General features: G+C 35.4%; 2 protein-coding genes across 3 annotated transcripts; one reads left to right on the top strand and one right to left on the bottom strand.

Moving 5' to 3' along the window:
- Window positions 1–45: 45 nt before the first annotated feature.
- LOC121408076 lies at window positions 46–9,746 on the bottom strand. 2 transcript variants are annotated; one of them, XM_041599406.1, is made up of 4 exons: window positions 9,412–9,746; window positions 5,490–5,648; window positions 3,646–3,969; window positions 46–752 (listed from the first exon to the last, which is right to left on the bottom strand). In XM_041599406.1, the coding sequence occupies exons 2-4, from the start codon at window positions 5,599–5,601 to the stop codon at window positions 193–195; spliced, it is 996 nt and encodes a 331-aa protein (XP_041455340.1). In that variant the 5' UTR covers window positions 5,602–5,648; window positions 9,412–9,746; the 3' UTR covers window positions 46–192. The 2 variants fall into 2 exon arrangements, with proteins under 2 accessions (XP_041455340.1, XP_041455339.1); XM_041599405.1 differs by having other exon boundaries at window positions 9,407–9,745.
- A 10,220-nt stretch (window positions 9,747–19,966) lies between these two features.
- On the top strand, window positions 19,967–24,813 carry LOC121408073 (uncharacterized protein KIAA0895-like). The gene is made up of 4 exons (XM_041599403.1): window positions 19,967–20,791; window positions 22,113–22,389; window positions 22,747–23,052; window positions 24,083–24,813. The coding sequence occupies exons 1-4, from the start codon at window positions 20,111–20,113 to the stop codon at window positions 24,364–24,366; spliced, it is 1,548 nt and encodes a 515-aa protein (XP_041455337.1). The 5' UTR covers window positions 19,967–20,110; the 3' UTR covers window positions 24,367–24,813.
- Window positions 24,814–27,997: the final 3,184 nt, after the last annotated feature.

Raw genomic sequence — 27,997 nt, 5'->3', positions numbered from 1 at the left:
AATCTACAGTAGTTTATCTGTTGAGAGGGTGAATTTGCTTTTCCGCCTCCCCCCCCCCCCCCCCCCACTTCGACCGTTAGGGTGAAGTCGGGTACATGAAAATTAATGGTTTTAATCAATTACCCTCAAAGTAATATCTCCATGCAGAAAATAAAAATTGACTTTAAAAACACATTATTGAGGCGATTAAATTCATGATTTTACGATGTCTTCATATTTAGGAGGTGGGTCTAAAATAAGAACGGACTCATTTGGGACATTTGGTGAAGATTCCATTCCTGTTTCAACCTCGGAATAGTCTGGTGGTGGTACCGAGTATGATGAGGGATCGGGTGTGGTCTGATTGGTGATAAAATGGGATGGGCGTGGTAAGCCATTGGGTGTGTCCAGAGATGATGTAGTGTAAATAGCTGCCGTAGGTCTTAAAGGCGGTACAGTGTTGGGGTGAGGATAAGACACATATCCATGGGGATAAACTCTCGCCATCGGTTCGGCTGGCAGACCATCTGGAGAGTTTGGGAAGGACTGTGGAGGACTCCCCGGTGATGGTGTCATGGTAGTATCTTCCAAACGACTCGTCAGAGGCACTCGTCCATGATGGTAACGCGGTAAAGGGATGATGGAACGACTCTGATTACCATAAGCACCACGGCGTTTATAAGCATGCCCGCAGAATGGTATGGCAATCAGTAAGACTACAAATCCACTCCATCTTCTGAATCCAGTTGTGCGAAAATACCTTTCATCTTCACCTGATTGACAGGAATAATAAGAGTGAAATGCAAATGTGAATAAATGACTCACCAACAATATATGAAACGTGCTTGAATTTATACATTGCTTGCAAAATGAACAATCGACGTTACATAGTTTCGGTCAAATGGGCCCTTGTCGACAGTTATAGGCCTCTTCGGCACCGATGTAAAGTTCTATGAAAATTGCTGTTTTGCTTGAATCGAAAGCATAACTAGCATAACTAGAAAGGTGTTTATAAAATATTGTTTAACATTAAAGGCGAAATACGAAAATTAATCATAATATATTGAAATTCAGTTACATATAGGCCTATACAGACAACGGCATGTTCAGAGTAGGTCTTCAAACAGTGCCCTTTGGGAACCCCTTTCACATACTCCCGATTCTTGGTCGCCAAAATGAGATACATCATGTATTTCATGAGGCGGCCAGGAATTTAATGTTCCACTCGAATGCATTACTTTACTTAAAGGGGAAGTTCACCCTGACAAAAAGTTTATGGTAAAAATAGCAAAAATATTAATGAAAAATATTGCCGAAAGTTTGAGAAAAATTCATCAAATAATCAAAAAGTTATTAGAATTTCAATTAGTTGATTTGTGACGTCATATGCGAGCAGCATTCCTACATAGCGAATGGTAAAAAATAAATGAAATGTCATTTTCTCAGAAAATTGAAAATGGTTTTCACTGTAACATTTGTATATCAATAGACAAATCGTTTCACATCCGATCATGAAAAGAAAACAAAATTAAGTCATCAGGAACCATACAAAATTTGAAATTTATGCATTTTATATTACATAACACATGGGACAGCTGCTCGTTTATGACGTCACAAATCCAAAACTTTGAACTCTAATAACTTCCTTACTCTTTAACGGATTTTCCTCAAACCTTCACCAATATTTTTTACTATTCATTCTGCTATTTTTACAAGAAAGTTTTCTTCAGGGTCAACTTCCCTTTAAGAAAATTCCCACATTCATGATATATACGCAAGCTTTTTTTTGCAATAAGAAAGTCTCAAAATTGTTCAGAACATTCCCTCTCATAATGTATATATTGGAATGTGTGGGTGGTATGTGTGTGAGTGTGGGAGAGGTGATATGTTGTTAATGTATGGGTGGGTGCGGGGTGAGTGTGGTGGTATGTGTGGATGTGTCAGTCTGTGTGTGTGCAATGATGTTTAGGTGTCTTTGTGCATGCATTCGTTCAAGTTACTTTTTTCACACTTTGCTTCATTCTTCATCCAGTGACTTAATTGGCGCAAATGAGATTTTACGACCTTCTGGAGATTGTCTCGTAGTCAGTCATGCATGCATCCGTATGAAAATGGTAAAACAAATGACCGAGGGGATAACTCCATCAGGACGTAAGTCAATGACTAAATGTTCACACTTTAGACAAAAAAACTTCAAACTGATGGGACATTTTTTCTGACTCACACACACACACACATATTACAATTGTAAAACCTCTAGTTTATGCTATAGAAATGTCCTGCTATAGATGTTTGGATGGCATACACTTTTATGCATCGATATTCTTAAACGATAACAACGTTAGATTTAGTTATCATAACTTTTTTTTATTACCATTATTATTATTCTTTATTTGTAGTTTATGGGGGTTGGGGGGTTAAGTGTAGCTAAGGGTCTGGTTTTAAGTTGTGTGTATGTTTTTTTAATATAACTTCCTCATTAATCAGTTTGATTGAAGAGTATGGAGAATTTTGAGTTTTATTTACAGATTATAAGTTTATTTCCGTAATTTAGATTTTTGCTGTTGTACCCGGATTCTGTTCTGTATTTATCCCTTCGTGATTATAAGTTGTTAAAAAAATTTGAGCAGATTAATTTTAAGTTTACATTTGAAATTCATATATATTCCTTTTCTCACCATGTTAAAATGTTAATGTTTTAACTTGAAACAATTAAGTTTTAATGTCATGTTATATATATATATATCTACTGTCCTGTTTTGCGCCCTCAGTTTGAAATTTTGAATGACACTTTTTTTATATAAGTCTTTTTATTCAAAATGAAGCGCTTCAGGGTAAGTCAAAAAAATTAGGCATCCTTTTTATATAGATAGATCATTTTAATAAATCACAGAAGTTTCAACTTTTTGCGCACTATTTTCCTTGTAATGAAGTTCAATAATCTTAGAAAATCAATTGAATTAGAGCCGATTGGGTATTAGAGATATCTACATTTGATGAAACGTCCGCCCTTTGAAATTTCAGAGTTTCATTGCTCTGCGCGGGGAGGAATATCTTCCTCTACCAATCTTCTCCTCTGTTTTACGAGTTAAAAATATGCACTGTTGCTAAATTGTTTGTAATCAAATCCGATCTTTCCAAAGAAAGTTTCAATATATCTTTGAGAATACCCTTTTCTCGGGACCCTTTTTATGGTAAGAAAAATTGATTAAACACTTTAGCTTCCGCGCTTCGCGTGGAGTTATTATCATTTTAATTTCCTCCATTGTATACCTCTTTTGTGCGTTCACAATCACTTTTGAAAACAAAATCGCAATATAGTCAACCGAATTGGAGGTACTAGAGACAAGAGAAACGGCTCCTTTTCATTTGAATTCATGAAACACTAAAAGCTTCGCGCGGGAGGGGGAAACTCCCCCTCCCTGCACCCAAGCGCGCTTCGCGCGCTCTGTAAGTGTTGGCACGCTTCGCGTGCATTTACCGCCCCCTCCGAAATGAAATCCTAGCTACGCGGTTGACCACTGGTCTATTTTTACTGATCTGTTTTAAGAATGTATAAGGGAAACTCGATTGAAATGGAGTATTTTTAAAAAGTATATACCACTGTGTATTTATATACTTTTGTTAACGCTTCATATACTTCATATGGCAGCAAACGTAACTTACTGTTACCGCAAGATATTCCAATATCATCATCATTGTTGCAGTCCATTCCACTACACACACTATATGAGCATTCCATGAGGCTCATCTCTCTTCCTTCACAATGTATCTCCTTGAGTCTCGCACTTGATGTACCACGCCCAAACATCCCATTGTGGTAGACTGCAACCGATCCAGAACTAAAACCCATCTGTCTGCACGCCACCACGGCTTCTGGTAAGCTGAATCCACCACCGTCGAAGATCGTCACCCATTCATCGTTCAGGTAAACTTCCAGTCTACCGTTCCTTGAAGAAGTTCCATGCATGAGATGCAGGTCACCTTCATCTGGGAAGAAAAAAAAATCAAGGTTTGACGTAGAGGTGAAGATAGGAGAGAATGAGAGAGGGACAGATAAAGAAAAGGAATGTTAATAGGCTCGGGCATTTCAAAGAATGTTACCGTCAGAAATTAGGACAGACGATCCACACGCAGGTAGAGAACCCTAATTCCACAAGATATTTCAACAGAAGTTGGAAAGGGCAGTGGCGGCACCAAATGAGGTGGGGGCAATGGCAACCCAATGACAATCAGTCAAGATCGTTGTCGCAGCCCCCCCCCCTCTCCCAGAAATTTTAAAACTGAAAAAAAGTATAAATGCTGTCATAATTATAAAGCATCCTACTTAAGCTCTAAAGAGCTACAAAACAGCATTTTTCACTCTTCAAACTTTGAAAATTTTCTCATCCAGTCACTGTTTGCTCCCATTAGTATTAGTCACTTATACATTTTTCAGGGCATTATATAAAATTCAGCCCGCGCTTCGCGGGCACAAAAATCTAGTGGTCACGCCAATATGCGGAAGTTATTTTTCTCGCGATTCGATTTTCCACTGTTTTTGTGTTCCTGCATATTCATCATTTTACAACAAAAAATAGCTGAATATATATTTTTTTCTGCTTGCGCTACACGTTCGCATAAATTGTTTAATTAGATACCCATCCTGTTCATGGTTACAAAAAGTACTCACAGCATCCAGTTATCATCTCAAAATATTACAAATCTTCAGCTTCGCTTTGCGCTCACATTATTTATTTGGTGAGATATGATCTTAACGAATCACTGCAAAAAGTTTAAACAGGTCCCTTTTCAAATCAATAAGGCCTATTTAAAAAAATTAGCTCGCGCTTGATTTTTTTTAAATGGGCCAAACTTTTCCTTTTTGCCCCCCCCCCCCCCAGTTGAAAAATCCTGGTGTCGCCACCGGGTTAAGGTTCAATCTTGGATAGGAAATATAATGAGAATAGAATACTGCGTATTCAATTCAATAATTTTGATTGTGATTTGAAAAAAAGCTTATTCAGCGCCAATTGCACGTGATTAAAATGGTAACTAGATATACCAAAATAATTTTCATAAACACATTTATTGATCAAGAAGTGGTGCATTTAAGCAGATTCTTAATTCAAGCTTTGGCATGTAGGGCAGTGGCTCCTAAAGATATGATTTCGACAGGAAATTCACTGTTAGGGTATTCAAAACATTTACGGAACATCTAACATTATTTTCCTTACCTCACACCTACCAGTGGTTATAGATCATTAGACTCATGATTGAAAGGTTGTGAGTTCAAATCCAAGCTCTGTCCTTATCTCCACTTTTATAATAAAAAAAAGGCCCGAGTGTAATTTTTGTCGTCTATGTATCAGTTACAAAGACTGATTAACCCACACGCTAAATGTTTCATATGAAGTTAGTTAATACCAGCTTGGCATTGACATGATTGATGCAGCAGAAGGCTGTTTTGCCGTGTTCATACGTGAGTTATACCTCAACAAAAACAGAAAATGTATTTGAATATCACTTACGTTGAGCGAGCACCAAATCGATGAAGGTTAAGATAAACGAAATGACGATCACAGCTTGTAAGGTAACTTTCGACCAACTGCCCATTCCTAATGGTACCTTGAATATCTGCATATATTCACTGACGTATATTGGAACGATGGACCCCTAAACAATAACGACTAGGAAAGGAAGAGAAAATGAAAAGAAGGGTTGGAAAATGGTGATATGAAATATTATTTTTTTTAATATTATGTACAAATCTATCACAAAGTGGGGGTATTTAAATGTGTTTTTTTTTTTGCTTACTCGCTTCGCCTTCTCATAGCATGTTAGATATTTTGCCCAAATTCGCCATCCCCCCCCCCCCCCCGTCAAATGTGTCTTGTCTCATTACGCCACTGACGTTGTTATTTCCCATTACTTTTGGACGGGTGAATTGTTGGGTGGTCCCTATTAAGGACCAATATATGCCCACAATAATTATGATAAACGGTGTACGACAGAGGATCTATAATGGTGAAGATAAGGAGAACAAAAAAAATGAAACAAAGCATGGAGCTATTAACACAGATAGCTCCATGAACGAAGCAAATCTTTTAGTGTGCTGACCCTCAAAATAAATTGAGGGAATGGAGAGGGACATCCGTTTTGGCTTCACAAATCACCTTTCTCTTTCTATATTTCGAATTGAGCAACCAGCCACACCGCCCCCCTCTCTCTCTCTCTCTTTCTTTCATACTCGAACTTGTCAGGGCATAGGCGGCGGAAGCGGGGGGGGGGGGGGGGGACGTGTCCCCCCTAAATTTGAGGAGGGGGGGACGGTCCCCCCCCTAAATTTGTTGCTGATTACCTTTTTTTTTTTTTTTTTTTGCTTGTCAAAAAATTGTGGGTGTTGTCCCCTCCTAAAACTTTTGGCTTCCGCCGCCAATGTGTCAGGGTCATCATTTACCACTCCCAGTTGATAGTTAGGATCATGGTTTGTATTATTTGTCACACATCTATCGAGTACGGATTAGGGATTCGCTACAAATTTGTTGCTTATGCTTGATGATTAGAATTGATTTTCGGAAGGGTGATATTCATGAACCACTCCACATTCACGGAGATATCATTGAGCAGGTACCCGGGGCAGGTACATGAATACAATTAACCGGGAACTGTCATTGATGATAAGCTCTCTTGGAAGGAGAACTGTCCGACTATTCAAAAGAAAACAAATCAAAAGATGTTTTTCTTGCGAAAACTAAGAAGCTTTCATTTCGACAAAACTATCTTGAAACTGTTCTATAAGTCGATCACCAAAAGTGTAAAAATATTCAACCTGATGATATTTTGGCAGTCTAGTGAGCAAAATAGGAGAATAGATCGCACTCGACGAGTTTCACAAAGGGTGATAGGAAAAGAACTGTCCTCAGTCCAGGCACTAAAGTCCTGACCATGTGGCAGATAGTTCTCATTCCCTAATGATTGTACTAACCGTTCTTGAATACAACCCCACACTCGTCTTTCACGGGGTTATCGGGACTCCTTAATTTATTCCGACAACCCAGATGTACACGATGATCATATTCTTCCTTCTTCTTTCTCCTTATTTTTCTTCCTCCTATTTCTTCTCTCCTCTTTGATCTCCTTCTTCTTCCTTAGTTCTTCTTTATTCATTTCTTATTTCTCTTCCTCTGTTTCACTTCTATCTAGCTTACTTTCACCATTGTTTGTACAAGTGTTATTACTATATTACTATTACTTCTACATTTATTGGCCCATATTCTGAACTCGTGTTTAAATTAAACCCTGGTTTAAAGTTGTGGTTTATCTACGGATAGCAAATTGGAGCACTAATCCCTTACAGTACACATTCAATTTATTAACTGACATCCAAATTCTTCATAATCATCTGGAAATGATACTGAAGTATTTTTCTTCATTATGAAAGCAAAAGGAAACAAAATAGTAAACATGAGAAATTTACAACGCAAAGAGAATTTGTGAACTTTTGGCTCCCCATAATGTTAGCACAGAGTTAGACCGTGGTCTAAGTTAAACCTGATTTCAGAATACGGGCCATTGTGTTTGCAATTTAATGATTAATATATATTTTTTTTTTGGGGGGGGGGTGTTATAGCTGCATACATACCTTTTGCCATCATCCACACGCATTATGGGTATTAAAGTAATTGCAGAAAGTTAATAATCTATTTTGTTTACTCATGTTAAGTTTTCAATATTGTTATGATATATTGTACTTTTTCATCTTTGTGTATTCAATTCAATTCAATTCAAATAAAACATTTATTTTCTTCCATTTCAGTACATTTTTCATAACATAAATTCATACATAAATCAATTTGTTATATAAAAAAATATATATATATAAATATGTACATATTAGGTTTAAGGAAGAAGGCGTATACCCTAAAAGCTGAGGCTTGTGGCGGGATACGCCTATAGACAAAAATACAATACAATACACAATACCAAGAAAAAGGGCAGGGAAAAGAAAAAGAAAACAAAGAAAAGGAAAGTGAACAAGAGAGGGAGACGTGAGCGGGGAGGCGGGCATGAATTACGAAATAAAATAGAATGCTCAACAAAATATCAGTGGGGGCAAAGTATAAATGCCGCAACAACAATTTGTCCATGGTTCATGTTAGAAGTCAAAGGAAACGTAAGGGAAATATTTATATATATAACGACAGAAGCAATTTTTTCATTTTATATTTAAAGCTGATTGTCGACAAAGATTTTTTTATGTAATCCGGAATTTCATTCCATATTTTGGGGCCAGTATAACGAATGTTGTGTTGGAAGATTATTTTTCTATGTTTGGGAATGAATATTTGATTATTTGAACGGGTATCAAAATGATGTATGTTGGAAACATGTGTAAATGAATCACGAAATTTTTGTGGAATTTGAGAATTTAAACATCTGTAGAGAAAATGACATTGTTGAAGTTTGTTGATGTCTTCTAGTTTCAACAATTTTAGGGAATGAAACAAATTCGTGGTATTTGCTGGTGGTATACTGACGTCTGGAGAAATAATACGTACAATTTTATTTTGAAGGGAACATAATTTTTTAAGATGGGTTTGATATGTGTCAGCCCAGACTAAATTACAGTAATAAAAATATGGCAGGATTAAAGAGCAATACAATGTACGTAATACAGTTTTAGGCAAGTAAAAACTTAGACGATATATTATTCCAATATTTTTTGCAACTTAGTAACATATACTTATTGTTAAAGCCATTGGAAACAAAATTTCTAATAAAAGAATCTCTATCCCTCTTTACCGAGAAGAAGATGTTGTACGGAAGATACAAAGATGGGTTTATAGTATAGGAAAATATTGTGAATGTACGTGTATTAGGGGCAAGGCCATATAAGCATTGTGATTTTACAAATAACAGTTGAAGATTCTATAAAATGAGCGCGGTTCTACGTGAATCATGCATGCTCCCGTGATGCAAACAGAATGATGAAGGATATAACTTAGGCCGTGCTGCTGTGTATTCTGTTTTATTTCTTTCAAGCAATCTGCTTATGGTTACAATCCTCATGCATATTATGAATGTTATAATTTGGTAGTAGATCCAGAATTGTTTAGAATTGAAATTTCTAATATTGTTGTTTTCTATGATTCATGCCAAAAACAGTAATCAATATCTCATGTTTGTTTTGTAATGAAAAAATGTATCATTCGAATAATATGAATGCAGAAGAAAACCAATCAAATGAAATATACTGCTCATGGAATTTATGTTAAATTCAAGATGGAGAGCTTGTATTCCACATTGATTTGGAAAGCATACAGTAAGACCAGTCGAACAGACGACCACCGATATAACCAAAGAAAATATTTAGTGGAAATTAACAGGATAATTATCATCAACCTGGATGTCGTATTAAAGACACGTATAAATACGACTATCTTACCTTACCCTCGCCTGGAATTAGATCCCTTTAGGGTTCTTAGTCAACACAAAGATCCGATATTGATATTTAATTCGATGCAGATGGAATATGACTGAATTATGATTCACAGATCAGCGTAAATACTTTAGTACAAAAATGGCTGCTACTACTATACTAGAACACTAGTAGGTTGATATCAATAACACCGCAAATAAAATGTACGTTGTAGCCTATTAGTATACCGTATACGTGCACTGGTCCTGGTAGGTTATTCAAGGCGCCACGATATACACACAGAATGTAACGCATTGGATTCAACAGCACACATTCCATTATGGCCGTGTGTATACATACATGTATGCTGACCCTCCGTGCTATGGGTATGAAATGTTTCCATCAGCAAGAGAGGGGAGAGAGAGAGAAGGGGAGGGATGTATACCACTTTCATGTGACCAAGGCGACGAACCAATCATATTTCATGAATATGAATGAATTCAAATACTTAATCTACTGAAGATCGGAATGTATAGAGATAATACACCTGTACCCAAAACTTGATCTTCAGTAGATACAGATGTAATTCTGTCGTGTAAAATCGTCGAAAATTGTGAACGCTGGCAATTGAATAAATTTGTTAGAAAGCATGAAAATCTCGACATTGTGCTTATATACTTATATATACATGTATATACTGTATATATGTGTGTGTGTATACATACATACATATATATGTATATACATATATATATATATATATATATATATATATATATATATATATATATATATATATATATATATATATATATATAGTAAAGAAATGGATGAAGAGAACAATTGTATTTAAATAAAAAGAGTTGCCAAACGCTGTTGTACATGTATAACTTTACACACACACACACACACCAACACACACACACACACACACATATATATATATATATATATATATATATATATACTATCTTCAACTGTTGAATTAATCAGCAACGTTAACTAACATGTAACTTCACTACAACGTTTGTCTCTTAACCGTATTAAAACTAAACCACCAATGTTGATCAATAACATTATCACAACCTTTGTCTTTTTAATCAAGCGCCATAACTAATCAATGCAGCGTTACCACGGCGTTCGTCTTTGAACCGTATAACTTGAGCACAAAATCTAATCCAAATATAACATAAGCTCAACATTCCTCTTTTAATTTAATGTTAACGTAAGCACAAAAGTTTACTAAATTATAACTTTATCACAACGTTGCTCTTGAATTTAGCCGCAACGGTAAGATAAAACACAAATAGCTAATCAATAATAATTATATCACGTTATGAGTAATGACAACGTTTATCCCTTTACCGTTATTATAAATCGAAGCTAAACAATATATAAAGTTACCACGACGTTTGCCTTTTAACCGTTAATTTAATTAAGCACCGAACATAGCCCATCTATACTCAACAAAAGGGTACGCCTCCATATCAAAATGCTGAACTTTCGAAAGGAATGATTTTAATATATTTCGTAGGTGTTTTTAAATACTAATTAAGCATCACCTTTGTCATGTTTGTAAAAATGAGATTGATCGGCTGAGTCATGCATGAGGATTAAAAGATTAAATTGAAAACGACGATTTTTTTTAAGTCAAAGGAGTCGTTTTTCAGATTGTGTAAATGTTGGGCGAAGTTTTTTTTGGTGCTTTTTGTGGTGCTAATGCTCTTTTATTATTACTATATCCATCATTAAGTCATTCCACACAAAATTTGGATTTGTTCATGCATGTTTGAGTGAGCATTATTGTTTGTGACGTATCATCATAGGGGTTTGTGGTAGTATCCTCTCTAATTAAAAGAAATGTTAGAATTTGAAATTTTTTTTTTTAAATTTCAATTCTTTTTATTTCATTTCCATTCAAAACATAATACAAAGTAATATAAAGTAATACAAATCAAGTACAATTTTACAGAAGGGCATTCTTACTTCGTAAAATAAAAGTATAATATAGAGCATAAATGGAAATGAGGGGGGTCCACTAAAAAGCAAATCTTTTAAAGTGTGGATCCCCCTTGGAAATGAAGAAAATATAGTCGACTTATTCTCATATGCGTACATGTATATATTACAGGAAAGAAAGAGAGAACAAAAGAAATCATATTGATGCAAACATAATTACTGAACAAATGCAAAGCTTTTCACACAAAGAGTCTTCGTTGTAAAGGATATATTGCGCAAGACAGAGAAAAAACAACAGAAAGAGGGGATGACAAGACATAGAAGACAAGAGTCAAGACAAAACAAGAGACAGGACAAGACAAGATAACTATATTTTAAAAAGGAGGAAAACTAAGAATGGGAAAGGGCTGACCACGAACCAGCTTGATCTGGTGAAATAACAAAAGATGATATAACTGGACAATATCAGATGAAATAAGATAAAACAATAAAAGTGAAAAATGTAAGGATTATAATCAAGAAAATTAAGTGTTAGTTCCGTTTCGAAGAATTAGAGGAATTAAGCAGGATAAGTTTGAGTTTACGTTTGAATGAATTTAAGGAGACACATGTCTTTAACATTATTAGCTAGTGAGTTCCAGAATTTAGGACCGTTGAAGAGGAATGTATTTTTGGCCAGTAAAGTTCTGTAAAGTGGAATATGAAGTTCGTCAGAGTGCCTCGTGGGGTAGTTATGATAAAATTGATTTTTTGGGAACATGGCATCAAAAATATGGGGAAGTGCATTATTATTATAACTGTACATGAAGTGCCCTAACTATAGTAAATACAGGTCTTTGACTTTCAACAGTTTACTTTCTAGAAAAAGTGGGTCCATATGAGAACGGAAACATGTACTATAAATAGTACAAAGTGCTTTCTTTTGCAAAAGTAACAATTTATCTAATAAATATTGATGGGTATCACCCCTAGTAAGAATCCCGTAGTTTAAATAAGGCAAGATTAAGGATGAGTAGAGCATGATTAATGATGTGGAGGGAATGCAAAATTTTAGCCTATTAATGATACTTATATTTCGTGAAATTATTTTGGATATATTTTCAATATGATTTTTCAAAGAAAGTTTACTGTCAACTGTTATTCCAAGAAATTTGGTGTAAGGTACCATTTCTAATGGGGTATTATCAAACATAATGTTCATCGGTAACTTTTCTATGGAATTACTAAATAACATGTATTTTGTTTCGTTAAGGTTCAAAGATAATCGATTGGCTCTTATCCATTCAGTAACATTAATAAGTTCAGAATTGATAACATCAACTATAAAGTTTGTGGATTCTGATGAGAAAAAAAATGAGGTCGAATCATCTGCAAACCAGATAAGGGACAAGATTTGGGATTATCTACAGAAATCATTTATATAAATTGTGAAAAGAAGCGGGCCAAATAAGCTACCCTGAGGGACTCCACAGTTAACATATTTCAAATTGGAGTTGTGATCTTTAACAAACACGTAATGTTGTCTGTTGAATAAGTATAGCTCCTGAACCACTCCAAGGACTTCCCTCGCACACCGTAGTGAAACATTTTTGAAAGTAGGATTTCATGATTGATGGTATCGAAGGCCTTGGAGTAGTCCAGGAAAATACCCACAACTACTTTGTTGACAAAATTCATCAGGGCATGAGTGGTGTTGTGCTTTTCGCGAAACCCAAATTGATCATCAGATAAAATATTATGCATTGACAAAAAGTTTTCGGTTCTAACGTATACTATTCTTTCAAGGATCTTAGAAAATGTGGACAAAAGAGAGATAGGTGGGTAATTACCAACATCCAACTTATCAACTTTTTTAAATAAAGGAATTACCTTGGCTATCTTCATTTGATTTGGAACTGTACCATTTTCTAAGGAAAGGTTGAATATATGCACCAGCGGGGAAACAATAGAATTTATTACGGATTTTAAAATAAAATTATTAATTTCATCAAAGCCAGGGCTTTTTTTATTTTTCAAACCAGATACAATATCAATAACTTCTTGATTATATGTTGGAGCAAAAAATATTGAATTTGGGTTAGGCGGGCCGAGATAGTCCGAAAAACTTTTCGTCGCGGGAGGAATATCTTTAGCCAGATTTGCGCCAATGGAAGAGAAATGGTTATTAAAAATATTTGAAAGGTTGTCACCATCATCAACAATAACATTATTAAATCTAATTTTGGAAATACTTGATTTATTATTGGATAGATTCATGGTCGGTTTTAGAACCTTCCATGTGTTTTGCATGTCGTGTTTAGAGCCAACTGCCTCGCAAAGTAATTTTTCTTTTCAATGCGTAATATTTTATTTATTTAGTAAGTGTATTCTTATAAGATGTGTATTCTATTTTTTATTGTTCTGTACCTTTCATTTTGAATTTATAAAATAAGTTATTTTTTTCTATTAATCGAACGTAATATAGATGGCGATATCCATGGTGACTTAGAAATCGTTTCGTTTGTATTACGCTTATCTTTTTTTAACGGTATATGCAGGTCTAATTTCTCATTAATTAAATTCATAAAAAGGTTAAAGGATTTTTTTGCAATCATGCTTTTAGATATGCAAGGAATTGTCATTGATATGTCCACACTGGCGTTCCGTGGGTCATGGCATTGTGGGGGCACCAGCAAACTTTTTGAATCACTGAGTGCGCGCGCGAAGCGCGAGCTGATTTTTTTATATTCACACCTAAAAAGGGACATTATAATCAAATTTATGTAATCATGATAGGTACCTGTCTTGCTAAACAATGCGAGCGCGAAGCGCGAGCTGAAATTTTCGTATATTTTGACCACAAACAGCGAGATTTTAAGGAATATATTTTAGGAATCCATTAAGAGTATGCATATCTCACCATAGTCATCTAATGCGAGTGCCAAGCGCTTGCTGATTTTATTAGAATTACATCTGAACAAATGAAACACTCTTTGTAGTCATTGCAATCATGATTATCATACGCATCTCACCGAAGCGCGAGCTGAAAATTTAGATAATTTCAGACCTGAAGTGGGGCATTCTAAGGTTTCTTTGTAGGAATTAACTATGACCATATAGGTATTCCATTAACCAAATGATGCGAGCGCGAAGCGCGAGCTGAAAATTTTTCATATTCAGATCAGAAGGAGGGACATTTTAAGGACTGATTTTAGGAATTCACGAAGAGCAGACATATCTCACCAATCCACTAATGCGAACGTAATCACGGACAGGAAATGTTTATATACGGAGACCTTAACATGGGGCAATCACTTTTTGAGTCATGTAAAAGAAGCATATGTCAATATATGATAACTCAAGTGCTAGAAAATATATTTGGTTTATATTGACTTGAAAACGTGATGTTTTAGTACAACAGGATTATATATCTTGTTAAACAGACAATGCGAGCACCAGGAACAATGAAGACGTAGGCCCTGGGCAAATTATGTTTCATAAAGTTATTATAAAAATGTTTCTTATGTAATGTAACATAAATAATTATAATATAACATTATAATGAATTATATTTTCTTCTTTCCCACTACGTTTCTCTTCCTTTCTCCCTCCTTCCCCCCTGTTTTTTTTTTGGGGGGGGTCGGTCAGCCGATGGGGGGGGGGCATGTGCCCCCCATGATGGTTTAATGGTTTTATTAGAGATTACATTCAAAATGTTTTAACATTCCATCTTAATCCCTCCCCCCAAAACCCCAACATTGATGAATTGGAAGAAACGGGGGTTTCTCTTCAATGTTATAATAAGGACAAAAGTATTTCGTTTGCAAATGATGAACTTGCTCTTTATTTGCATTTTATGATCCAATGATATTGTTTTATTTGTTAAGCGGTATTTTAGGAAGAATTTTCACCAACAAAACAATTATCTCTTGTGATTTTTTGTGGGGGGGATGTTTGTACAGGCCATCCCCCTCCTCGAAAAGTGGGGGGATATATCCCCCCATCCCCCCCCCCCGGATTTACGCCAGTGGTAGCAATTTCTTTAACTACACGAGTAGGTTTAGAAATCAGTGGCAAGAAGGAGGCCGAAAAAAAAGTTTCAAGAAAATCTTGAGATGCATTGTTGTGTTTCAATAAATCAATGTTAAAATCACCTATAAATACTACATCCTTATTAACGAGAGCTGGATTATTGTTGTTTCGGAAAGGTAAGTTAGAAAGTCATTCGTATTTGAGTTTGGGGGTCTATAAACTACACCAATAATCATATTTTTGCTACCAGGAATATTAATTTCAATAAATAGAGATTCTACAGTGGGGTTCATGGAGTTGAGATAGTCACAAACCGTATACTCATAGTCATGTGAAATATAGAACGCTACCCCACCACCAGGTCTGTCTTCTCGATTATTCATTACGAAATCATATCTGTTTAGTGAAAATGGATGGTTAGAATCGCACGATATCCATGTCTCGGTGAGGTCAATTGAAGAAAAGGGGCATTTTTTTTAGAATTTGAAGTGTTATTAAAAAATAACTGAAGTTCATCAAAATGTTTATTGAAACTTCTATTGGCATCCATTATGCAGATTGTATCGTCATTAATTTTTTTTGTAAGATTATTTACCTGATGTTGCGTAATATACTCAGAAGAAGGATTTTGCAATATATCATGATCCTGTTCAAAATCGAGATCCAATTCTTCCGAAGCTAAATTTATATTCTTAGTAACAAAATTATCATAAAAAGAAGGATTCATTGGGTTGCTAAGTACAGTATCCTTAGGTCTCAATTCGATAAAGAAGTCATCATTATCAAATGATGTAAATGGAAACTGGTGTGTATGCTAAGAAGTCAGTACATATCCGAAAGTGTTGTGTTATGTCCAATAAAGTGTCGGTCAAGGTCATATAAAAGGCAGTCAAGCAAAGTAACAGCGAGGGGAGAAGGCAAAGAACACAAAACACATAAAGAACATGAAGAGGAGGCGCAACACAAATGATTCTTACACAAAACCGAGAACGAAGGGCAAAGACCTAGTGTGAACGATCCAAAGTAGGTGAGAACGGAACGAATATAATCGAAACAGACATTGGCGGAGGACATAAAGTGAGAAGCTCCAAAATAAAATAATATGTAGTGAGATACACCTAAATAGTACATTCAAATATCAAGATATAATTTCAAATACGTATAGTGAATAAAGAATAAAGGAATACGACATACATGGCATGATAATTGAACATATTTGAGCACAAGTCCTATAAGAATCGAACAAGAATACCAATCACCAAATATTCGGAAATTATTCTATAGGTGTGGCAAGAGCAAACAAAAATAAAGTCAATGAATTGAAAGGAGGGCCGTGCCCAACATGTTGAAATATCAAATGGATAATAGAAAAGGAAGATTGCCATTTTGGTGAAACCAGCCATTAAAAGTAATTATTAACAAAAGGCAGACATTGCCTTTTCAAGTAAATTGTTTAAACAAAATGTCGATTATTAAACTTGTAATCCATAGTAAAACTGACAATAAAAAGTGATGCAAAAATGTTAGTGGCTCCCCTCCCCATTTTTAAATTCTTGATCCGCCACTGATTTGTCCATAAATTGGATTGATCCTGAGAAATTGTTAGGAAAAGAATACATTTGTGCAACATAAAGAGTATTTATTCCTACGTTTTCAAGTGTGCTCGCTCATGACAGTGTAAAAGTTCGGAAAGTGTGTGGTGATAAAAATGACGGATGATAAAATCAACAGCATTGAAATCACGTTTAAAACTGAATTTGCCCCCATTTTTTATTTTATAACCCCTCAAAATGAATTTGTGACATTGAAAATGCCACCCCCCCCCCCTTGATGCGTGCTCACTCATCCATAACTATAAACAAATCGATTTCATTTTTGCACAGAATTCTACCCATTACTGCCATATGACTTGCGCAAGACAGTTTTGAAGAAAAAAAAGTTCCACCATATTGAATAAGGGGTAACTTTATGCACACAAGTTCTATGAGAGAGGAAATCAAAATCTATGATAGAGGAAATCAAAGTTAAATGACGTTTTGTCTCATGGACGATTTCATTAGTTCTGCAAACAGATTTTTCATGAAACTTCTCCATGGTTTCAGAGAGACACTATATCCAGAAGGCGCTCACAACAAAACATTCATTCGATACGGCACAAAGTGGGACCAAGGCCAAGGGCTAAGGCCTTGAACTCGTGCTTAAACGATCTCATTTGCATAATTGTGTGCTCACTATTCATTAGACATCGGGGTTTTCATAAAAATCAAATCAAATGAACTATGCAAGAAGGTTTGTGACATGCAAACATAAAAAAGATCTATCAACATTCCACATGTTCATTCAAGTGTGAATGTTTAATCAAACGGCTTAGAATCATGAAGCATCAATTAGTCATGAACATATCCAAACACAGGTTAATAAGATAATTTCAGTTCCCAAAACGAAGCAGTATAGTTGCTTAAGATATTTGAAAATCGCATTTTTTTTGTTTTCATTAAATATTCATTCAGCCGTGAAATGACGAGTATTGTTGAACAAACTCAACCACGTAGCCAGGATTTCATTTTGGAGGGGGCGGTAAATGCACGCGAAGCGTGACTACACATACAGACCGCGCGAAGTGCGTTCCCTAGGCGGTGGGTGCAGGGAGGGGCTTTCGGTGTTTCATAAATTAAAATGAAAAGGAGCCGTCTCTCTTGTCTATAGTACCTTTATCAGCTCCAATTCAGTTGACTTTATTGTGATTTTGAACCTTGTTTTCAAAAGTGATTGTGAACGCACAAAAAAGTACAATGGAGGAAATTAAAATAATAACCCCGCGCGAAGCGCGGAAGCTAAAGCGTTCTATCATTTTTTTTTGCAAAGAAAGGGGTCCCGAGAAAAGGGTATTCTCTAAGATATATTGAATACTTCCCTCGGAAAGATCAGATTTGATTACAAACAATTTAGCGACAGTGATATCGTTAACTCGCAAAACAGAGGAGAAGAATTATGCCGGGAAGAAGATATTCCTCCCCGCGCAAAGCAATGAAACTCTGAAATTTCAAAGGGCGGACGTTTAATCAAATACAGATATCTCTAATACCCCATCGGCTTTAATTCAAATGATTTTCTAAGATTATTGAACTTCATTACAAAGAAAATAGTGCGCAAAAAGTTGAAACTTCTGTGATTTATTGAAATTATATTAAAATGGATATGTAAAATTTCTGTGACTTATCCTGAAGTGTGGAGGTGACGGCAGAAATTGATAGAAAGATTTTACCCGCCCGGAGCAGACCCGACCAGAAGTTGCGCGATCAATTAAAAAAATAAAAAAAGATATAACTTCATATACTTCGGCCTAACCTTACTCTAATTCCATGCCCTAATGTATACATTTGAACTTTACCTGGCAAGAAACACATATGGCTGAAAGTGGAAAAAAAAGGTTAGAGAAAAGGTCGGGGAAACGATGGAGAACTGCAATATTGTCATTTAATCGCGTGCAGCGCGGAAGTAAAAATTCATATATAAATTTAGAGCAAGAGTAAAGGAGTTTCTCTTTTGAGAAAAAAAGTAAAGAATAAAAAGAAAAAAAAAAACACACACAAAGCTATCTTTTTTCCATTTCCTCCCTTCGCTTTTCCTTTTCTTCCATCTTTTTTCCCTTCTTTTTTTGGGGGTACGCGCCTGAACAAACTTAAAGGACAAGTCCACCCCAACAAAAACTTGATTTGAATAAAAAGAGAAAAATTCAACAAGCATAACACTGAAAATTTCATCAAAATCGGATGTAAAATAAGAAAGTTATGACATTTCAAAGTTTCGCTTCATTTCACAAAAACAGTTATATGAACGAGCCAGCTACATCCAAATGAGAGAGTCGATGATGTCATTCACTCACTATTTCTTTTGTTTTTTATTGTTTGAAATATGAAATATTTTGATTTTCTCGTCATTGCCATGTGAAATGAAGTTTCATTCCTCCCTGAACACGTGGAATTCCATTATTTTAACATTTTGTGCTTCAGGCAAGGAGGTCCCAATCGTCAAATTCGTAAAAATTGAAATATTGTATAATTCAAACAATAAAAAACAAAAGAAATAGTGAGTGAGTGACATCATCAACTCTCTCATTTGGATGTAACTGGCTCGTTCATATAGTTATTTTGTTAAAAATAAGCGAAAATTTGAAATGTCATAACTTTCTTATTTTACATCCGATTTTGATGAAATTTTCAGCATTGTGCTTGTCTGATTTTTCTTTATTGATTCAAATCAACATTTTTCTGAGGTGGACTTGACCTTTAAAGCATCACTCAAGAGCATTAGGCTAATGGGCCCAAATATTGTCTGACTCTATTTGTTCATGGGCCCAGCGCCCATCCATTTCTTTGTCATAGTTAATGCTGGATACGGTAGTGTTAATTGAAATTGGATCCCCTTAACCCCCACCCCAAAACAATGATAATAATAAAAGTCGTAAAATAATAACAACAAGAATGATAATTTTTAAATGATATAATATATAGGGCTGAGGTCGACTCGCATATTCAAGCATCGTCGTTTGTGCTATACTGCCCTCTTTCGATTCAATTTTTACATTGAAAATTGCGTTGTTTTTGCAGCATCAGCTGTGCTGTTGCCAAGCATTTGTGCATAGCGAGCTAGATTGGATCGTAGTCATACGAATCTCTGAAACGAACCAAACTACGCTTTCTTATTCAAAAATTCACCACTGGTTACGATTAGAAGAAAGATGAATATACTTCGAGTATAATGATTGCCATAGAATCTTTGCCGATAGATACATCTATTACTCCAATAAAACAACATCATCTATTAAATCGAAGAGGAAAGTTGACTCGAAATAAACTTCGTCCAGTCGCCCGGCCCAAGAGCATCCAGCGCAACCCCGATGGATTGGCATGTTCGCAGTTGACGCCGGTGCATCCATCAAGTCCTCAGTCAGTCTTGTGTGTTGCTGACAATAAAAGTGTTGCTTCTGTTTCTTCAACAGGAAAGTGTCCCCGCAGGAAATTGAAGTCTGGTGATACGGATAAAAAGGTGAAACCTCCCGGCATGCCCGGGAAGTTACCACGAATTAATAAAAAGAAAGATGAGGGACTTGCAAGATCAAGAAAATCTGGAAAGCGTTCAAGTTCAAGCACAGCAGTCTCGGCATCGGAACATTCAGATTCACAACATCATCCAAAAAATCAAAGACAAAGCCTGAAAAATGAATCGATTACAGAAGATGGTGATAAAGCCAAACCTCAGAAGAAAAAGACAAAATCAGTGTACATCTTAGAAGCAATCAAACCAAATAATGTTCAATCAGAAAAGGAGAAATTCATGCGATTAAGGGGTCGTTACAACCCTGAATTTGAATATGATAATCCAGCATCCGAAAAGGTGATGAAGAGCTATAGTCAAGCTTCCAACAAACTTATACCTCAGGTAAGCTACTGTAAGTTTTGTGGCATCGCCTATTTCTAAGCACTGTGGAAGCTAATGTAAATAAGATTGATTCGAACCGCTAATTTGTGGAGGTGTAGTTGTGATCAATTTAATTTTCAATAAAACTGAAGAATGGTGCATACTGACCAGCAATTACCTTGGCTAAACTTTGTTTAAACTAAAGAGTAAATATCTACTAATTAAACATGCAACCACAAACATAGACTATAATCTTCAGTCTCTCTCTGTACCATCTTTTTTGTTCTGCTGAAATATGTTGACTACATGTACACTTACTCAGGATTATGGATACTAGGAATTGTCACCTGGATTTTTTTTATAAATCCCTAGAAAAGAAGGTTTACATCAGGGTCGGTGATCCTAGGGGGAGGGGGCACAGTGCCCCCCCCTACTTATTGAAGCATCGAAAAAGTGCAAGAAAAACGCCCCTCATGAACGTGTACTGTGCAACTTTTACCTGAGGAGGACCCGTTTTTGGTGTTAGCAAGTGCAATTTCTTGTGTCGATGCCAATTTTTACCGAAAAATGCCCCCTAATGAATGTGTTCTGTGTCCCTTTCACTTGAGAAGGACCCGTTTACCACTTGGCTATTGCAAGTGCCCTTTCTTGAATCAGTTTTGCTTTTTACCTAAGAAAAGTGCCACTCACGAACATGTTCTGTGGAATCTGTGCCCTTCACCTGAGAAGGGCCCTTTAATGTGTTAACGAGTGCCCCTTTGAAACAAGAAAACAATATTCTCATTTTTATATGTTACTACTAATGAAGGAAAAAAACTTTTAAGAATAATCATACATGCCTTAAGTTTCATGAGTCATGTGAGTGGGTAGATAAACAGTGGCGTACAGATGGGGGACTCTTCCCCCCCCCCAAAAAAAAAAGAAGATAAAATAAAAAAATTACAACCAAGAAAAAAAGAGAAAAGATAAGAGAAGGAAAGAGACAAGGGTGAAATATATTATTTTCTGAATATTTGAAATTCTATCACAAAATTGGATTTTTATCATAAAATGTCTAATTTTTGCTCACTTGCAGCTTCTTATAAACTTAAAAGTGATGCAACACATCTAGCCCCTTCAAAATTTTTGCTCATCACACCCCTGTAGGTCAGTAATTTTTTCTTTGTTTTAAGATAGTGCCCTGAATGAAAGAAAAGGTGCCCTTTTTCCCAGTGCCACCCCCCCCCCCACTTTCAAATTAGCCTCACCGCCCCTGGTTTATATGTACCTTTCTAATATACCCGGTATGTGCTTTTCAATCCTTTGCATCAATAATAATTAGATGTTTTATTTCTACTCTTAGGCTTTGAGGATCATGGAGAATGCTCTAGATAGATATGGAAGCTATGAGGCTTTTGAGGAGGCTATTGCTGGGGCTCGACTTACAGAAACAGAATTCACTGGACTCTTCAAAGGATTTGTGAATGCAGAAGGACTGGACAATCAAGTTTACTTGAATCTAACCCCCGATCTTTTGTCTCGAGCAGTTATGACCAGACTAAGATCACGACCTACCATGAATGTGAACAGTAAAGTTTTGAGGAGAGGTTGGGCCAAAGGATTACTTCAGCATGAGATTGGTAAGTTTTTGATCTGTTATGAAGTTTCAAATACCGAAAATACAGATTTGGTAATTAACCTTTTGTTTGATTTGACATTTTTAAGGCCATGAAGGAAAAATTACCTGCATCATTTTAAGAAATGAAGTTGTAATCAGGACATCAGGATCTATTTATTATTGAAAGCTAACATATCTGAATCAAATTTTTATTCTTCAATAACAAAGGAGAGAGAAAGTAAAGTTAACCTCAGTATTACCATATTTTGTTAAAGTACTAACAGTTATCATTGGTATCTACTACTTTGACATGTTTGCAGGTTACATACATGTACCATTTTAAGTTGCAAATTACAATGATGTTTTTTTTTTCTATTAGGAACTCATTATATGAGAAGTGCCAATAACCGCTACCAACCCTGGCACAACAACCGAGGTCGTAAGCGACACAAGCTACTTCCAATGAATCCTACAGAGGAGGGTTTAGCCAGTCTTCACAGTGTCCTAGGGAGGGATGATCCTTGTTTGTGGAGGTCAGCTATGCTGTATTATACTGTCTATCAGGCATCTCTACTGCCATTCAGGGAATTATTTGAACACCTGTCAAGGTTTATCCAAAGCCCTGAGGTTCGATGGGACTATTGTATGCGGGCAAAGAGAGGGCAAGTGGACACTTCTAAACCAGGTTTGTGAATGGAATTACAATTTCATTATTCATCCTTACTATACTATCAAGAATAGGAATTCATAACATACATTTCCACTGATGGTAGTTAGTCTTTCTTACATTTCCTGTAGAAATGCAGTTTGTACCAAGATCTTTAGTCAATAGATTTCATTTCAAAGCAACCCTGGTTTTAGGCTGGACAATTCAACAAGTTAAAGGACAAGTCCACTCTAACAAAAAGTTTATTTGAAAAAAAGGAGAAAAATCCAACAAGCAAAACACTGAAAATTTCATCAAAATCGGGTGTAAAATAAGAAAGTTATGACATTTTAAAGTTTAGCTTAATTTCACAAAACAGTTATATGCACATCATGGTCGGTATGCAAATTGGCAGACTGATGACGTCACCCACTCACTATTTCTTTTGTATTTTATTATACGAAATATTCTAATTTTCTCCTTGTCAAGTGCAGCAAAGTTTTATTTCTCCCTGAACATGTGGAATTACCAATTTATTAACAGTTTATGGTTAAGTTAAGTTGGTCCTTATTGTCAAATCTGTAAAAATTGAAATATTATATTATTCAAACAATAAAAAACAAAAGAAATAGTGAGTGATAGACATCATCGACTCTCTCGTTTGCATATCGCTGAGTTGTGCATTTAACTGTTTTGTGAAAAATAAGCAAAACTTTTAATGTCATAACTTTCTTATTTTACATCTGATTTCGATGAAATTTTCAGTGTTATGTTTGTTTGATTTTTCTCTATCAATTCAAATCAACAATTTTCTGGGGTGGACTTGACCTATAAAGAGGTGACTGGTCCAAGCTAATTTCATATCATGTTTTTTGTGTAATTAAAGAATAAATATTCATAGATGTTTTAGTCACCCAAACCTGATGGTAGAAGTAAGCCCTTAGGTAGAAGATAAATTGAATGATTAGCATCGCCCGTGTGTATTACACATCCTCAAATATCTGAACATTTATTTAGCCTAAGATAGATTTATCACTTGTTATAATTTCTTGTCCTGCTTGTGTTTCAGGTTGTTTCAACAAGGATCAAGTATACCTCAATGGTGCTCTTCAGGTTTTACGCTTCCGTTTTGATATCGACTTCCATGCCCTGGTCAAGATGGGTCGTGTGGCTTATCAGGATATAGAGCGATTGCGGAATGAGGCAGTCTTTGCTGAAGGCGTCGTCAGCGTTCCATCCTTCATGGCAGATAAAGATAAATACTTGCAGAAACTGAATGAGATCAGACTCAAGAACAGGCTTACAGACAAAGAACTCTGTGAGGTATTTCCTGTGATGGAAAGCTGCATTTGATGATTACCTCATGTTCATACTTGTTTGAAGTAGCCTTATGAAATTGTGTGTGTAGCTCCTACCAATCTGTTTTACTTGAATGATAGAATATGCCGAATAACACTGCATCTATGAAAAAGATAGAAAGGTCTATAACATTCTTTATCCACCATTTAAATGAAAGATGATTTTTACCTGTTACTTTATCAGAAGAGTGCAAAATTCTGGAAGAATAGATCAACTGACAGAGAGTCGGACATAACAGGGTACTATGTATTCTTCCATTCCATCTACTGACTTCGATATTCAATGACATTTGGTTACTGGTACTTGAGAAGGGATTAGATTTTTCTAACTGTAAAGGCCACTGCACATCTTACGACTTTTTGCGATCCTATTTTGGAACAAATCGCATTTTACTCATTTTCTGAAAATGTGAATGGAACATCGTTTTATTTGAGGTTAAATCAGTTGAAAGAATACTAATATAACCATTTTGAAAGATTGCAAGCCTTTATTCTAGAGTAAAGGCCAAATTAGTTTCAAATCGTAGCCAATCGTACGACTGCTATGACGTCATTACGACTAGATATTAAATTTGCTTATATTCTAAGAAGGATGATAGCATAGTCACAGATTTGAACATAGGTATTTGTACGATGATTGAGAACATAAGACAGTAAGATATTCCATGTCTCAATATTAACATCAAATTCTACTACAATTTATTCTGATATTGGGTTGCAGACCAATCGTAAGATGCGCAGTCGCCTTAAGCTGTTTTCAAATATGTGAGATTGCTATTTGCTGTTTCTATTAAGCACATGAGCTGGAATATTTGAAGTATTCTGTTAGCATCTGCTGGTGTTGTAATTTGTGAAAGTCTTGGATGTTTGAAAGGTTGTCAATATCATGTTGCAGAAAGAGTTTACAATCAAATAAAACTTGAGTTTATTTGAGACTTGCTTTTATTACTTGAATTGTGTTCTCATGCAACTTAATTCTGCAACAGGTCCTGGGCCTGATATGGAAAGCCAGCAACACTGTCTTCTAGAATCAAGGAGCTCTCCATATATTCAGAACGTTGGTGCATGTGCAGTTTATTTATCAATTTGCAATGCTTGGATGAATGATAATAATATTGATGGCTTTATAGCTTTGATTCATCAGATGAACACATATCTGTGTACGTGAGGGCCCATCTTACATTATTCAGATTTTTCATAGTCTTGTTTGGTAATCTTATGGTTTCACATCTTTGTTTCTTTGGGATATAAGCGTGTAACATTGAAGAGGAAGAAGAAGAATGACAAGGCTGACTGAGGATATGTGTGAGACAATATTTGGCTGATTATGTAGATTAAGATATTAAAGTGTGTCACCTTGCCAATATTAGTGACAAGAATTATGAGTAAGTACATGAGTATTGTAATGTTTTTATATACTATTTATAATACATAACAAACAAAGAAATGGTTATAGAATGCTAACTTGCCATTATATGAATATCATGAATCAAAGACATCATATTGATTGCTTTGAATCAATTTAATCAATATTAACTCTTTGCCCGCCACGTACACTATCTCCCTGCGCCACATTAATTTTGGGGTGCCGTATGCATTGTGTGTGAACTGTGACTTGAGTCGTCGTTGGCAGTCCGCTGTATGTGCTGCGAGTCGTGCGTGGCGGGCAAAGAGTTAAACAAATTGTTATGAACAAGAAATAGGTGATTCAGTTGAAAAACTCTCTTTATTGGTTGAACAAATTACTGCTGTTTATAATTTGATATTTGAAGCAATTATTTGATTGTTTGATGTTAATGATGTGTTCTTAGAGATATGAGAATTACCTATTATATAAACAGATGCAACTCTTTAGTTCATGGTTTACTACAAACATGTCAATCAGATTACATTTAATAATTGTTGAAATGGACTACTGGTGGAGTGACTTTCATGAAAAAAATAAACCTTGCTCATTTTTTTAAAATGAAAGTCGCTCCATCAGTAGTTCATGTCTACAGTGACATGACTGTGTAATGCGTTACTGGTTCCATGTCATCTAATTTCTAGTAAACAATGCACTAGAGAGTTGCGTTCAATCCTATACGAGATGATTCACTGATAAAATGGTGATGAATCTTCACTATCTCTTATTTCATCATTGAATGCAGGTTTTGTGTTCATTCTCTGTTGAACACATCTAAACTTTTATTTGTGACATGAACAGCACTCTTAGATTATACTCTTCATAGGAGTTCTAAGAATTTCTTAGGATAAAACATACAAAAAAGGGTTCTATCTACTTTCCCTTCACTTCAATTTAAATTGGTTTTCAAAATTATTCTATAACCGCATCATCCTTGGATGACATGGTACAAGGAATGATAGTCTTGTCATGGAGTAAGTATTATACATATAATGTTTCTACACACCATGTGAAATATACATGTATATATCTTGTGCCTTTAAAGAATGTCTTCGAAATAGAAGATTGTGGTGCTCATATTATATTACCTTAACAATACAAATTATGAAAAATATCTTATATGACTTTGTGGACTTATATTTTTTTATATTGGATTTCTAGAAGTGAGATGCAGAGGTTTATATTCTTGGGCCGTTTGATAAAGCTGTCCGTAAGTTATAAGCGACTTTAAGAACTGGTGATCCTTTCTTGTGGTAAATGGCATACACCAATATGTTCATTGGCGATGGTTTAGTGCAAAAGAAAGGATCACCAGTCGTTCTAAAAGTCACTCTTAACTTACAGCTTTATGACCCCCCCCAAAAAAAAATGGTTTGATTTAAAATCTGGTCTAAAGTTGTAGTTTAATTATTGATAGCCAATAATGCAAATCTCTGAACACGATACATTCAGTTTATCAGCTCCTTTGAAAGTAAACTCATTCCTATCTTTCTGCAAATAACTGAAAAAGTTATCCTCACCATCGAAGCATGAAGAAAGCACAATAATCATAAGTACAGAAATGTACAGAAAATAGAATTAAAATACAATATAAGGTAGTTAGAGATGAAGAAATAGGAGAAAAAAAATAATATGCAAAAAAATGAAGCATCTGTGGCCAATCAGGAGCATATCACATTTATCATAGAAAATCACTGACAAAGCTTCATGAATTTAAGGGATACTCCTTACTGAAAATAATTATATGTAAATATTGCAATACTAAGAGTAAAACATTTAAAAATTTCATCAAACCTTGTTAAAAAAATTGTTATAATTAGTCAATGAAATTATTAAATTCCAAAATTTAGCAATCTTTTGTGAAAACCATTATAGCATGCTGTTATAAATATTTTTTGTCTCGCCTGCATAGCAGAGCGAGACTATAGGCGCCGCTTTTCCGACGGTGGCGGCGGCGTCAACATCAAATCTTAACCTAAGGTTAAGTTTTTGAAATGACATCATAACTTAGAAAGTATATGAACCTTGTCATGAAACTTGGACATAAGGTTAATCAAGTATTACTGAAGATCCTGCCAGAGTTTCAGGTCACATGACCAAGGTCAAAGGTCATTTAGGGTCAATGAACTTTGGTCAAGTTGGGGGTATTTGTTGAATTACCATCATAACTTTGGAAATTTATGGATCTAGTTCATGAAACTTGGACATACGGTTAATCAAG

This window comes from Lytechinus variegatus, chromosome 2 (genome assembly GCF_018143015.1).
Source record: "Lytechinus variegatus isolate NC3 chromosome 2, Lvar_3.0, whole genome shotgun sequence".
Classification (NCBI taxonomy): domain Eukaryota; kingdom Metazoa; phylum Echinodermata; class Echinoidea; order Temnopleuroida; family Toxopneustidae; genus Lytechinus; species Lytechinus variegatus.
The sequence above is the reverse complement of the archived record's forward strand: the minus strand, read 5'-3'. Positions and strand labels throughout refer to the sequence as shown.

Excerpts from the sequence above, each read along its gene's own strand:
- LOC121408076 (XM_041599406.1), bottom strand. The coding sequence starts at position 5,601 with ATGCAGATATTCAAGGTACCATTAGGAATGGGCAGTTGGTCGAAAGTT. Across the intron at positions 3,970-5,489 it reads CGATTTGGTGCTCGCTCAAC|ATGAAGGTGACCTGCATCTC; the intron begins GTAAGTGATATT and ends TTTTCTTCCCAG. Across the intron at positions 753-3,645 it reads TGGAATATCTTGCGGTAACA|GTGAAGATGAAAGGTATTTT; the intron begins GTAAGTTACGTT and ends CCTGTCAATCAG.
- LOC121408073 (XM_041599403.1), top strand. The coding sequence starts at position 20,111 with ATGATTGCCATAGAATCTTTGCCGATAGATACATCTATTACTCCAATA. Across the intron at positions 20,792-22,112 it reads CCAACAAACTTATACCTCAG|GCTTTGAGGATCATGGAGAA; the intron begins GTAAGCTACTGT and ends TTCTACTCTTAG. Across the intron at positions 23,053-24,082 it reads AGTGGACACTTCTAAACCAG|GTTGTTTCAACAAGGATCAA; the intron begins GTTTGTGAATGG and ends CTTGTGTTTCAG.